The following is a 15,259-nucleotide window of genomic DNA, read 5'->3' as shown; positions in this document are numbered from 1 at the left end:
AAATTAAATTAGAAGTTGTAAATTGATTTTTATTTGCTTGACTTCAAAGCAATTATATTCAAAGTCAGCAACAACAACTTTAACATTAGTTACACTATATTACAGTCCAATATAGATTATTTTAAATATATTGTTCAAATGTACATATTCTCCAAATACTTTGACTAAAAAATAATAGGACGATTAAAAACCATTTTTTATTAGATGATTACGTTTTTTCCCCCTCTTAAATAAGCAATAGGAATAAATCAAATTTTACCCGCGGTGTTTAATATAAAATCACGTATTTTCGACATTATATGTTTTATCACGATTTATATTTGAATCTTTGACATTGTAAGTTTTAATTTGTAAATACTATAACTTATACACAATTTGTTTTATTGATACACATTCGTTTCCATAGTAACAAAATCCATACTGACCACAGATTAAATTATGCGTTTCTGGCCTGAATTTAAGTGTTTATCATTTATATCGCGCCAGAATACGGCCAAATCAAATTAATAACCAGGTGAGGAATAGCCAAAAAATAGAGGAAGTATTAATTAGGTCATTTCAAGCACTGCATAATTTTAAAAATAAAGTAAATAAGTATCATGCTAGAGATAAAAGAAAAACAAATATTACAGGTGGATAATTATAAAATTGTTTCCTATCTCCAACTTCATCTGACGCCTAAATCTTTTTTTTAAGAAAACAATAATGACATTAGGACATAATTATGCATAGGCTACGTGCAAATATTGCAAAGTAAAATAATAATCATAATAAAGCATAGTTATTTTCACATACATAAGTATTACAAGACTGTAAATTTGTGAAAACACCTATTAAAGATACATAAATCTTAACAGATTTTAGTCTCTGAATGAATATTTTAACTATATTCATACCACTACCTGAATTGCTGGCCAGTGACATTTGAAGGAATTATGTTGTGACAGCTGTCAAATCAATTAACTGTCAAAAATATCACTGTTATATCATAATTTATTTTTCTTCTAGAAAATTATAATTTATAAATTAACGAAAATGTTACGCCTTCGTTCAGTGAGTACATATATTTATCGTTTATAGATTACAATAAGATCCCTATTTTATTAAATTTACATTTCTTTTTTAGACCTGTAAAATACTTCAACCATTAAAATGCGTTGCAAATTTAAGTGATAAAGCAACACACGTTGATACCACATACATGGAAATCCCTATTTATGATATCGATAAACCACAAAGTCTTGAATGTCGAAAGGCAAGGTAAGAAACAATCGGGTTTTTTTATATTTACATATTTACAAAAGCTGTTGTTAGATAGGGAAGGAGAACTAGAATAAAATTTTACTATTCTACTACTTCTATGTTTGTTCATTGATTTGTATTAATAACAAGTTTTATTTTTTTGAATACATTTTAAATAGCATCTTACCAAGGCCTTAACAGATTTCTCATAAGACTGGTAGAAAGCAGCCTACATCCAATATTTTCTGTCAAACTTAACCTTAAGGTCACCTTACTAATCTGCTGATGGTTACTTATGTTCATCTATGGATTTATTGGTTTTTCAAAGTTGATCATTGAGCTTCTAGAGGAATATAAATAAACCTGATAAATTGCAAAAGTTATTAATATGTGTAAAATATTAAGGTTTATAAATTTTGTCCATACCTCTGTGTGTCAAGTGCATTTGAAGTCATTTTATCCCACTCTTGTTCATTTCTAAGTTCTCAATCCTCCGACACCTTAATCTTGCCATTACTTTAGTTATCCTATAAATCATGTTACTACACCATTTCTTTTTACACCAATCTCTAATCATCTCAATCTTAAAGTAAGTCATCAACTACAGAGAATATAATAAATGGTGAAAACAATGAGAGAAATTAATCATAAGTTATTGTTAGTAATTTGTTGTTAGTAAAAGCATCATTTAGCTTGGTTAGCATTTTAACAAAGAAACAATTTTATTTTTTCTTTATGTTAGATAAAATGAAACAATCTCACCTTTAGAATTTTGTAAATTAACAAGCAAAGAATAATTTTTGTAAAACATATAACATTTTAGTTACATTAATGAGAAATAATTGTGAAATTTAAAATCACATTTGCATAAGTAAATGGATCATGTGTTACTTATTTTTTTTTCTTTAATAAAGTTCAACTAATGTAAATTTTAGTCTAAGACTTGATCACATTTGTTGAAAACATTGCTTGTATTTGTCTGAAAATACAATGAGTATATCGCCTATGGTTTCTTGAGTAATGTATCCATTCCATTCTTAAGCTCTCTATTGGTCTACAGATACAGCTGTGCTGATATGCCTCGGTGTTTCAGAGTGTCTTTGATATACTCTATTAGATTTAAGTCAAGATTTGTTCTTTAAAAATTATCTCTAGTCAAAACTTTTTCCTATAGTGTTTTTATTAGGCAGGAAAGTAATCAAAATCATATGTTCTTTTACAAATAAATGTAATCCACAAAGATGTAGAACTTGTTACCTCATGATATTGGCATTGTTAGCTATCTTTTATTAATATAAATTCTTTAAATAAATTTCCTTTGTTTATTGTTTTTAAAAAATTTTACTTCTATTGCATCATTTTAAAAGCATGTATTTAATTAATTATAATAAAAGATAACAAACATTATAATTTAAGGTATAACTTCAGTGTAGTCTAAAAATTTAATAATACTATATAATGTATTTATATTCATTGCTAATATACTAACATTTTAAGTAAATGTAAACTGATAAACATCACCAAGGAAGTTGTAACTACAATGTCAATCTAAAATCAAACAAATTTTAAGTTTCCTTGAAAATTGTTTGAAATGTGGAAGTAAGACTGTGCCTTACCCTAACAGTTCTGTTTTATCTTGCCAGGAAGTCATGTTTACGAATTTTTATTTACGCATCATCTTTATCATATAATAGCACAATTTTAAGACATAATTATTTTTCTCAATAAATCTATCTCTTCAGTTTAGATAGAATCACATTATATCTAAATATTTTTTACATACTTATAATTTTGCAAATGTGTAATTATGTTTATAATTTCATTTACAGACTACATTATCAATCTCGTAAAAGAGGGATGTTGGAAAATGACCTTCTACTGAGTACTTTCGCCAAAAAGTATCTCAACGGATTTAATGCACAGCAAACTTTGATGTACGACCGGCTTATTAATTCTCCCAGTAATGATTGGGATCTGTTTTACTGGATAGTAGGAAAGCAACCGACTCCCAAAGAGTTTGACAATGAAGTAATGGATCTACTAAAAAGACACGCCAAAAATGAGGAACGAGTTACTTTATCTCAGCCACCATTACACTAAATGATAAATAAGAATAGGATAAAACATTATGATATTTATTACATTATATAAATAAAATCAGTATTAGTTTTATGTTCTTTGCAAAATTAATCATTAAATATGATTATAAAAAACGCTGCTTATTATTACAAAGAAGTTTTTAAAGTTGTGTAGTGGTGTTAATGTTGCCATAGTTTTACTAGTTATTTGTTAGTAAAATGTTGTTAACTAAAAATATAACACTTTGGAAATCCAGCTATACTATATATACTTCTGTAAAGTAACAAATTATGTAGGTCGCCCAAACTGACTTAAATGTACTTAAACATGTTTGTTGATGTAGAAATGGATAGATCTAAAATCTAGAGTGGAAATAAAGGATGATATCTTTATAGTGGTTTCACTGGTAATAGGTTTCTATTGCCGTTGCCATGTAGTAGATTATACGAGCTTGAGGGGGTAGAGCGCAGTGTGCGCCTAGCCTAAAACATCTTAAAGTAGCGAAGTTTGAGGGCATCCGGAGGAACCTCGACTTTGATTGCGGAGCTCTTAGATCGCTTCGGTGAACGCTCCATGGAATTATTAGGTTCAAAGACCCTACAAGGACACCTCGGCTTCGGTTGTTGCTATAGCCTAGCTAATAACACTACTATTATTTCGAGAAGAAGTTAAGAAGACACTCTTGAGAAGTAGCGGAAGAAACTACAGTAACGCTTTTATCTAGTATGATCGGGGGTTGACGTCTATATGATTTACGAACGGCGACGATGACGATGTGCAGTGTACGCGACATGTCTTATAGTCGTCGTCTCGTCTGGTAACTCTAGCACGTGTCTCGGTCTCAGGACGGTGCGATGTTTGAACGTACCGAGTGTAACCGTATTGTAGGTGAGGGCACTTACAATCACAGAATTTGTGTGTTGAGCGGCAGAGTCAAAGTAATGAATTAATGCCCGTTTATAAAATGGGCGATTCCTGGTAGGTCCACGTCAACGTGAGCTTTGAAATTGAGTTTGTCATTCAGGGAGATACCTGTATATCGGGCTTGAGTCACCCATGGCATTTAACTATCCACGAGTATGATCGGAGCTAGTAGAAGGATGCGGTAGCGCTTCGAAAAAAGCATTACCGCGCTTTTTGAGATATTAATTTCAATCCTACATGTTTAGAACCATCGTCTACGGTCTGGAGGCGTTTGGTCATGACGCCATCGCACCAGAAGTGTAAATGCAGCGTCGTCTGCGACTAGAGCGAGCTCTACATCCTTAATGAGAGGGATGTCTATCTAGTAAAACGTGTGTAGAACCAGTCTAAGGACGGTTCCTTGGGGCACGCCCGCCTAAACTGGACGTGGTCGGAAGCATACTCCCTTAACGTCATATTAAAACTTTCAATCGTTTGGAATATACTTATAAATATAAACATATGAGATGGTTCGGCATACCGGCATAGTATGGCTTATGCGAGTGCGATATGCCTGACAGTCGAACGCCACTTTAGCGATTTTGAGAAAAATGGCTCCCGTGTTTGATTCCTCCATTCGCTTGGCGAGTGTGCTCTATGATCCACTCCTTTAAAGCCTTTACGTCTATAACCAAGCACCCTGTATAATACGCATGACTTGTTTAATTGACTGGATTATTAATATCGTTAAGTAATATTAACAAACGAAATTGTTTTTATCTATAATTATAACTACAAAACTTTGTTTAATTATTTATCTAACGGCATCCTTTAGTAGCTGTTGGTTTCTGAACGCAAAAATTTTCTTTGTTTTTTTTTTTACTATATAAATATGAAGCAAGAGAAACGCTTTATTTTTTTAATGCTGTAAAATCCAAAACGGCTAACAGAGCCCACCAACATTCGAATATAGCCTAGCCTTTATTTTTACTTGCGAAGTGCTTTTTACAAGTTTTACTATCTATAGACTGTTAGGTTTGTTTCGAATTATTTAGGTAGCTAATGTTTCAATATAAGTATTGAAAGAATAATTTATGAAAATGTAAAACTAATCCATTCTTGATTTACTGAAGGCCTTGGAATAATATTACACTATATAAATTTACTTTCTGATGAAATTTGGAAGCTTGTCGGATCACAGAAAAGATTACTAATTTTTTTTTCAGTAATAACTTTCGAATGATAGGAAATAAATCCGAAGTTAACGACGAATAAAGCCAAAGGAGTAATAACTTTATCACCGAAACATTTTCGTATTTAAAATCTTTTTTGGAATAATTCTTAATGTAAATCATGTGCGTAAATAAGTATTGATTCGCTAGTAGTATTAACATATTCATTTAAATGTTTATGAACACGTTGTGTCGTTGACGACCCAGCGCAGACTTTTCACTCGACCCCTCACCAAAGCGGCCAGGATCTACGCATTCAGGTTCGACGTGTCGAGCGGTTTGCTTACTGCTAATGCGCAAATTGTTGTAAAATAAATAACCCAGTGGGTAATCATTATTTTGATGAAGTTTTTCGCGTTATCGTATGTTGCTTACAATTTGTGTTGATTATGAATGAGTACGTCACAGGTCATCTTATCATTTGCTCTTTATATGTTTGTGTTGAAGATCCAGTAAAGTCAGTTAACTTGCAGCAACCCTGTGTTATAGTTACTTCGATTGTGAGCAATATTTATTAAAACTTGTACGCATTTCTAATTTTCTATTAAATCGTCTAAGAGTGAAACGACGACAAATTGTGACTTTTTAAAGTGATAATTATTTATTTGTGTGTAAAATGCCAGTTCGCCGTAGTAAGGTACAACATTATTTAATTATTCGTACAAAACTTTGTTTTTGTATTACTACGTTAATTTTAATGTGTTTTGACTTAAATAAATTAAGCGCTCTTGCAGGATATTTTTATTTATTTTAAATAAAATGACTACTGCTAATTAAAAATATTTTTTTGCATCAAATAAAAGAGTTAAAATTAAAAACATCAAAGGCGTTATTTATTCCTTAATTTTAGTTAAAAAGTTCTATTGATGAGTACATTTAAAACCAACTTTGTTAATTATTATTTCATAACATCACATACTTGGATGGATTGTTTTCTTCTCATATTTATTGAAGTGTAGGAACACAATATTTCACACGCATATATATTTAACAGCACACGTAGACTAGACAACATGAAATTAATGTTTAAGGCGATTTCGCCTGGAATTTGCTGTCGAAGTCGCAAGCGCTTTACCTTCTCGCTAGCCGCGTCGACAGTGAGGCCGCTGACCAGAGGACACTAGCGCTCTTTCGCGCGGCAAATACGCTGTACACGTTTACGTGTGCTGATAAATATAAATCGTTGTTTTAAAATGTCAATCCAACAAACAGAAATATAATATTAAGATATGTAATAATTAATACAAATTTTAAATAAACTTACTTGAAGCAAGCCCATATTGCATTACATTTTAAGCCCGCCAATATTATTGATTCATGATTTTGGTTTAATTTGGTTTTTCTCGCAAGCTATAAATAAATTTTAAGTAATGTCCTTTTCGTTAAGAAATTGTTGTCTTGTTGTTTTTTTTATTTTTGCATTTAAAAGCGTACACGTAGTAGTACACCGTAATATCATGTTTTATGTAACCGCTTTGACTTGCTGTTTTTTTAGTCTTTTCATCTTAGTTTATTTTTAAAAAGATAAAAGTTCTTTGGAGACATAAATATTTTTTTTAAATTGGATTTGGAGATAAAATAAGATGCTACAATAAGTAATAAAGTATGCTGTAGAAATCTCTTAAAATTTCATATCTTGAAATAATAACATATTCGGAAAATTACAGATGTCGAGACCATAGCCATTAAAGCATTTTGTTCGAAAACATTATATATATATATATATATATATGTATATGATATCAAAGACTTGTGCCTGTCCACAGTTCAGTGAACTTGTTTCCTGAATTTTTTTTCCTTACTTTATTAATACTGGCGTACACTTCACAAAGTTGAGTCGCGCTGGACTAATAAATTATGATAGATCTGCCCGAGTAGAGCGCAGCAGAATTTCAAGATTCAGTAATTTTGTGTAATTGTGTTTGCATTTTTAACGGATATCTGTGCCCCCTTGACTTAATAGTTTTAGTGGGTATTTATTTCATATTTTTCTTCACTTGAACACCTAAATATTTCTCCACGAAATTAAAAAAAAAAACAGGGTATAAACACAGGTATTTTCGGGTTTTTACCAGCGAAAATTACAAAAGAAGAATATGAATAAATTTCATTTAAAATTCAGTAATATAATACCAAAACTGAATATTTTATGATTGATTAAAAATATTAAATTAATATAAGCAAATATTTAATCTTTTCGGGAACCTTTTATTTTAGAAATTGATGTTCACCTGATAATTGCGCTATAATGGATTTGAACGTGAAAATTTCCGATGTATGAATTTTGACAATTTTCGTTGCGGACTAAGTAAGTAACGAAGTTACGACAGGTTTCGGTTAACTTTACATGATGTAATTCGTGCTACTATCTGACAAGAGAGCTATCTACCAGCAAATTTAAACAAACTTGGGTATTGGTATGGAGAAGATAAAAATAATTTGCACGAACATTTAAGATTTAGGAAGCATATAAGGATATCTTACATTTTTACTGAAACTCAAAGTAGTAGTCACATTGATTATTGCCTTGAAATTATAATGAATTTTGACAATAATGTCTCAAATGGGCACTGATGATGAAACTTGGATCTGTTATTATGATCCTAAAACAAAGTGACAATCTCCGCTTTAGGTATTTCGCTTAGAGCAATTGCCTACAAAAATTAAGAGAAATGTAGAAAAAAGATGGTCAACTCATTCTTTGGTGAAATAAGTTATTAGGACACAATTGTTACCAAAATTAAAAGAAAATACAGTAACAGCACTGCATTAAGCCAGCACTGGTTTGCCTGTTGTTTTGGAAAAATTGCCAAAAGGGGCGTTGAACCATGCGACTTCTATTTAATTCAAAAAAATAACAGACATCATGGAATTCGGATTAAAGCGGCCGAGACGTTCAAAATGCAGTGGAATAGTCTTATGAAAAGTAGTAGAACCCACTACTTCTTACAATGATTTCACAAGTTGTAACGAAGTTTAGATTTTCAAAGGGAATTTTTCCAAAAACAATAAATCGTGTAGAAGTTTATACTGATTTAAATTTTTCGTATTCTAAAAATTTTAAGCCATCTAACGATATCAATATCTTAATTTATGTGAAGTATAATTTGATAACTTAGTATAATTGTTGCAATTAGTGCAATAATGTATAAAACCCTGATGATTTGTGTTTGATTATTAATACTTGCTTATAAATTTTTGATTGCTCAGGTATTATTAGTTAAATGGATTTTCGAGAACCAGCACAAGCTGCAAACTATTCGATCGTGCAGTTCGTCTCTGAGATACAAAGAGTTGGAAGAAACCGGGACACAAGGACATCTCGAGCAAGTGGCGCCTCCTGCGACTGCGCCTCTCGAAGTCAAACCACACCCGCAAAGGACGCCAGAAATTTCTTTCAAGGTAAAGACAATATTTTTACGGTTGATAACAACATATTCGCGCTTTACTATTATATGCATAGCAAACAGAATCTAATGCGTACAAGGCCTTTATCAAATACATAGGAATTTATTTTATTAAAGGTGAAGGTAAACATAATGAGGAAACTGGCACGTCCTTGGACCAAAAAGTTAAAAGATAAGCGATATCCACTAATTAGCGTTGTATATCGTGTCTCAAGAACTATTTTGGTCCATGAACGGAGACGTGTACTTCAACAGTGAACCTGTAAATTAAAACCAAAACTCGTAATTTATGAAAAATAGATAAATAAGTTGGTTTTTAGCTCTTCACTAATTTCTGGTGTAACGTCTTCACGTTTATAAATTAGAGCTGTAAAATCTGTCGAAGTTGTCTAGTTTGTACACTTCTGATAGACGTTGTAACCGTCAAGGTTACCTTTACCACCTGTTGTTGTTTTTTTTTATTTATCCAACAAATATTAATAGACACTTTTTATGTAAATGTAATTCGAAAACATGATAAATTTTGTGAACAAAAATAGTAAAAAGTCGCACCAGATATAATTTGATTTTGAAACTATTTTTTGATTTACTTCATATTAAAGCTTGGATTTTTATTTGTTTTTTTGGTGATATTTTGAATACAGATCAGCTTGAAGGCTATTTATTTTTTTAATAACATTTTTGTTTATAATACACCTCGTAGGTTTTGTAAATAAATTGAGGATACTTAATTAAAAAGTGTTTAGGTTTGAAATGGCTTGGCATAAATATCCTATCTGCCACCTTTGTTTTAATTTTATGAGAAAGAAACAAATAATTACCAAGAAATTTACGTCATTTGTACGGTAGTATAAAATGGCGTGCATGTAAAATGATTTAATTTTTAAAATATAGGAGTATATTGATATGTTATAATTTTAATTATTCCAGACGTAATTCTTGTTTCTACATCATCTTGAACTTTTATCATGTTTGCGTCTTTTTGTGTTGTGACGTAGATAGAAACTATTTAAGATTGTTATGCTTAAGTTGTTATCAATTATTATGATATTGGCGACAGAACGACTTAAAACTGCAAGATGTTATGATGGATACTTTTTCAAAAATATGTAATTAAGTTGTCTTTACAGCATGAAGATTTGCAAGTGACGTTGGCAGCACCGTACCAACTTCAAAAGAAACCTGACGTGCCGGATCTAGGATTCGGAAAATACTTCACCGACCACATGCTTAAAATACAGTACTTAAAGCAATTAGGCGGATGGCAGAAGCCTGAAATAACTGCCTTTGAACCACTCACCATCCATCCAGCAGCAAAAGCTCTACACTATGCAATACAGGTATGTTTTCATATATGATGAATCAAATTTAACCTTCTTTTGTGTTAGTTCAGGGCTTTTACTATAAGTCAAAATTCCATATTTATTTTTCTTTAAACAATAAATTACTTTTTTTTTAATTGAGGAAATCCGCAGGAATAACTAAGGTCTGACGTAGCGCAAAGAATTGCTTGTGGCAATATTCGGGCTCATCGCTCGTGCAACCAACGGCTGTTGGGGCTGAGCGGTTCTCGAGTGGCGATAACGAGTCAAGGTCGCAGTCAGCACGAAATCGTTCATCGTGTCCATCTTTGGGGGAGGATTATGTATTTACAGTTGGCGACGACTACCGGCTGACGTGATGATGATGCTAATTATGAAAATAAAAAAAAATCTTTTAACTAATGTTGACGGTCCCTTCAGACAATTACAATGTAATTTTAATGATTAAATTTAAATTATCTGTTCACCATAAATTACAAATTCTAGTTGTACTACACTTATCTATTTTTTCAGTTATTCGAAGGTTTAAAAGCGTACAGAGGAATAGATGACAAAATACGATTGTTTCGGCCAGATTTGAATATGCACAGGATGAATTTAGCCGCGGAAAGATCCGGCCTACCGATGTTCGATGGAAAAGAATTAATTAAATGTATTAAGCGATTAATTCAAATAGATCAAGAGTGGGTGCCACATTCGGAAACTTCCACGCTGTATATAAGACCAACATTAATAGGAACTGAGGTAAGTCTTACTCCTGGATAGTCCAGTGCCGTAGGTGATTCTAACCCGATAACTAGGTGCCGTAGTGGATGACAAACTCAATTTCAAAGCGCACGTCGAATGCGCATCAAAACATAATCGAATAAAGCGACACTCTATAAAGCAATCATACCCGTTTCACACACGCAAACCCGAGCTTCGCGCATGCTTATCCGCGCGTCATTCACTCCAGGTCTTACAAAATAAGTTTAAGCGTAAGGCAACAGGTGTACCGTGGTACGTACGCAGCAAAAACCTGCATGTTGATATAACATGAAAGCCAACAAACGGCCAGATCTTTAAACGGGCATTAAGTCAATACTTTGACTTTGCCACTCAACATTCAAACGCCACGTTGTTCCAGTTTCCAGACGAGGCGACGACTATTACATATACTGCGTAAACTTCATCCCGTCATCGTCACCGTTCGTAAATCATATGGATCTTACAGGGAACGACAGCCCTAGATCATACCAGATTGAAGGATTACTGTAATTTCTACCGCCACTTCTCCCAGCGCTAATGCTTTTCGAAGTGGTAGTAATGATATTAGCAAGGCAATAGCAAAAGGCCATGCCGAAGTTCGGCTCTTTCGGGAGTCTTTGTGTCAAAATGCTAAGCGTGTATTATGGACAAGAGATAGCAAGTTGAGGTCCCTCGTGGAGGCCCTTGAACTTAGTCACTCAATGGAGTGTTCACTGAAGCACTCTAGGAGCTTGGAGGCGTCCCAATCCAGTAAAATAGTAGTATATAAATAAAGTAGTAGTAGTAAGTAGTAGTATGCCCGAGCCGAGGTTCTCCTAGGAGTCCTCGAGCTTCGCTTCTGTAAAAGACGTCTAGACGCACTCTGCGCCCTGCCACCTCGTACCCGCATCTGCAAGTGCCGTTTGGGCAGCAGTAATAGTTCAAACATAAAAAAGTCAGTCCACTTTAGTTTTTCCTTTTCACATCTCAATCGAACGAAAATTGTGAATTCATTATCTGAATAATAAAAGAACAAAACGTAACATATTTTAAATTATAATTTATTTGGCAAAATGTTTCCATAAAACTAATTATTCAATTTTATGGCTAAATTAACTAGCAACTAGGTATTTCGTGTAGACTAAAGTAATCATTTTAAATTTTTTTACGATTTTTAATAACGAGATCGATTGTAATTAATCATTATCGTTATAACCAACAATTGAGTGAAGTCACTTTAATTTTTATTTTATTTCATTTGGAAAACACAAAAGTACGACTATCGAAACATATAACTTATAAATCATCGGCCTATATGTAATTTGCGAGCTTTCAAATGTTTAGAGAAGTTGCCATGTAGCTTTGGTAAGCAAGTAAATATAATCTGTTTAATTTTTATTTATTTAGGACCGTAAACATAGGGTTAAATATATAATTTAATTAAAAGTTTGCTTGAACATTACATATTGTGTGTATGACGTGACCTAATTATTCCTTAACCATTCTTCACATTTTTAAAGGATTCGCTTTTTTAAATTCCTTTTAATGTTTTTTTTTATATATTCATAAATATTAAAATACGTGCAACGAAGGAGAGCGATCTTTTATCTTATTATTTAGGTAACGGCACTTGAATTAGTCGGAAGTTTATCAATAATAATCAATACATAAACAATAATGTTGATGTTACACTAACAATTGACACTGAGAAAATAGATATGTACGTGATAAATTATTATTACGTAATGATTTTATCACTGTTAATACAACAAACGTAATATGTTTAGAAATAATGGAAATGACATTTTAATAAGATTTAAATATTTATAAGGCACAATATGACAAGATGTTTTTCTTATTTGGTTGAAATATTAACAGTTTACCAAAGTAAAACATACGAAGAAACCAGTTTTATTGTTCAAAAGTACAGATTTTTTCTGGTGTTATAAATTCAAAGAGTTGTATTTTATAACATTTGTCTAAACATCATAATTCAAGAAATATCTTCAGTTATAAAATCATACCAAACGACAGTAAATATTATCAATATCTTTAAAGAGAATAATTTCATGACATATTTTCCGCAATCTATCAACATATTTGCTCACCTACCGACCTTCCAGTTATTCTCCGATCTGCTAGATCAGTAACTGCGATACTGCTTTATTTAAAATTTCATGCCTTGTTTGTTGCATATCTTTAAACTAGTTTTGTCATACCGGTTTGATTGCAAATGTTCGTTGAAGAACCCGTTGTAAATAAAATAAATCGTGATAAACAGAAGCGAGATCACAGATTGTTATTTTATACAAATAATGTAAGAGAATGTTATTAGTAATGACGCAACAGTTTCACAGTTTATTCTTTACATTAGATAATAATATCGTCAGTTGTTGAGATAACATATTTTATATATTTTACACACTAAATTACGTTGTAAATGCAGTTTTTTCCTTCAAAATTATTCATTACGCATAGACTTTTACAATGTTTCATTTTTTTAAATTGTATTTATGATTATGTTTATACGAAAAACTATTTTTTTACTTTAATGCGTAGGTCTTTAAAATTTTAATTTAAACGTTTCGTGTTATACATAATAGGCATTGATTTAGTAGAACGCATTGGTTGATTAGGTTTAATATATGTCATTTTCATTTTAACTAATTTATACAAGCCTGTGATTGTAAGTATATCACAGTCTCGACTCAAAGGATTAATATCCTAGCCGAAGCCAACAATAACAACTTTTAAAAACAAAACATGGCAGATTAAGCAATACGTTTCGATAAATCAGCAGTAGAGATAATTTTCCAAAAGTATATTAACTTAAACATTTAGACCTGTTATTTATTTATAACTCGAAAATTAACAATTTACAAATTCGCTGCAATGTGATATGCTATAGAAGCTAAATGATAACATTTTCAAAATTTATGCGGTTCACCTAAATGTCTTCGATTAATCGGCTATAAATACTAATAATGCTATAATTTTTAAGTAGATCTTTTTAGTACCATATGGAACAACAAAATAAACAAGAATAATTACAGGCTACGTTTGGGATAATGGCGCCTGAATCTGCACTACTGTTCGTAATCCTGAGTCCCGTTAGTGCATACTACAAGGCGAGTGTTGATGGCGCGGTGTCAATTTATGCAGACCCTAGTGTTGTGCGCGCCTTTCCCGGTGGCGTCGGCAATCGGAAAGTCGGATCTAACTACGGGCCTACCATTGGTAAGTCATTTAGTGTTAAATATAGCTTGAACCTGCGCCGGATGGTCGGACAAGCCGGGCGATTGCCAGGAGCTCCGATAAAAAAATTCTTTTACATATATTATTTTTATAGATTTTACTAATTAAAATTGATCATTTTTCAATACATATTTTTGGCTTTTTTTTGTATATTCATGTATCAGAGACCGCCAAATTTTTACAACATTTAATCAAATTACAGTTACTAGATTTTTCACGGACAAGATTTTAAATATGTATACAATTTATTACATCAAAAAGATGTTTTGTATTGAAACTAACATAAATTATTATATATTTTACTTATTCATATTACACGCGCTTGTATTTTGTTTTATTATAATACAAAGTCACGAAAGTGACCTAATGGCATGTGATAATGATGCAGTATTTCACAGAATTTTATAATAGTAAATACTGCTAAACAAGGTACCAACGCTGATCATTTTGAGGCATGGGATAATACGTGAGGTCAGCCCAATAGTTATAAGTTAAGGGACCCTCAGACAGGAATACGGTATTATTTTCCTTATTAACTATCTAGAAATATTTCAGCAATATAAACTTAACAGCATTAAAGATATTGACAAATATGGACCAAAATGTTGCATAACGACTTCAAAAAAATGTCTTTACGAATAGATTCTTCTCCGATATAATTATGATCTATAATAAAATTACATCTCGAACTTATACTTTCCTTTTATATATCTGGCCTTTTTTGTCTACACCAGGCTGAAATTCACCAAAATCAGAAGTTCAGTGACGAATTTAGTTTCTAAAATTTAGATATTCCAGCAATACCAATTGCTCCTATATTATTTTATTTATTCCTTGTTTGTTTCACAGACGCAACATCTCGGGCAGCGCAGAGGGGCCATCACCAAGTATTGTGGCTGTTTGGCCCGAATCACGAGTTAACTGAAGTGGGCGCCATGAACATATTTATGGTGTACATTAATGAACACGGCGGTAAGAAAGTTACTTTAACATTTTTCTAATTATCTTTTTTACTTCCTTAATTTCGATTCTTTTTAATTGAGAAATTAAACAATTCATTTAGGTAAGCTGTTATACAATATTTAGGCATTTC

The 15,259-nt window shown here is 32.0% G+C and overlaps 3 protein-coding genes across 3 annotated transcripts in view; 2 read left to right on the top strand and 1 right to left on the bottom strand.

The window, feature by feature from the left end:
• The window catches only part of btv (beethoven), a 63,546-nt gene extending 63,250 nt beyond the window's left edge, over positions 1-296 (bottom strand). The window contains exon 1 of the mRNA XM_068771964.1: positions 260-296. Coding sequence (XP_068628065.1) covers positions 260-296 — 37 coding nt within the window. The remainder of the gene's footprint in view (positions 1-259) is intronic.
• A 644-nt stretch (positions 297-940) lies between these two features.
• Positions 941-3,695, top strand: LOC137928860 (succinate dehydrogenase assembly factor 2-B, mitochondrial-like). The gene is made up of 3 exons (XM_068771855.1): positions 941-1,053; positions 1,127-1,260; positions 3,072-3,695. Exons 1-3 carry the CDS (start codon positions 1,036-1,038, stop codon positions 3,340-3,342), a joined length of 423 nt encoding a protein of 140 aa, XP_068627956.1. The 5' UTR covers positions 941-1,035; the 3' UTR covers positions 3,343-3,695.
• Positions 3,696-5,749: 2,054 nt separating this feature from the next.
• The window catches only part of Bcat (Branched chain amino acid transaminase), a 14,490-nt gene continuing 4,980 nt past the window's right edge, over positions 5,750-15,259 (top strand). The window contains exons 1-6 of the mRNA XM_068771487.1: positions 5,750-6,093; positions 8,667-8,858; positions 9,994-10,203; positions 10,699-10,929; positions 13,965-14,148; positions 15,016-15,138. Coding sequence (XP_068627588.1) covers positions 6,073-6,093; positions 8,667-8,858; positions 9,994-10,203; positions 10,699-10,929; positions 13,965-14,148; positions 15,016-15,138 — 961 coding nt within the window. The 5' untranslated portion in view covers positions 5,750-6,072. The remainder of the gene's footprint in view (positions 6,094-8,666; positions 8,859-9,993; positions 10,204-10,698; positions 10,930-13,964; positions 14,149-15,015; positions 15,139-15,259) is intronic.

This window comes from Battus philenor, unplaced genomic scaffold (genome assembly GCF_028537555.1).
Source record: "Battus philenor isolate CCGP_79_NKW_IND1 unplaced genomic scaffold, ilBatPhil1.0.hap1 SCAF_4, whole genome shotgun sequence".
In the NCBI taxonomy this organism is placed as follows: Eukaryota; Metazoa; Arthropoda; class Insecta; order Lepidoptera; family Papilionidae; genus Battus; species Battus philenor.
This window is presented reverse-complemented; position numbering and strand designations above follow the sequence as displayed.

Coding starts and splice junctions, on each gene's coding strand:
- LOC137928860 (XM_068771855.1), top strand. Junction 1,261..3,071: donor CTTGAATGTCGAAAGGCAAG/GTAAGAAACAAT, acceptor TTTCATTTACAG/ACTACATTATCAATCTCGTA.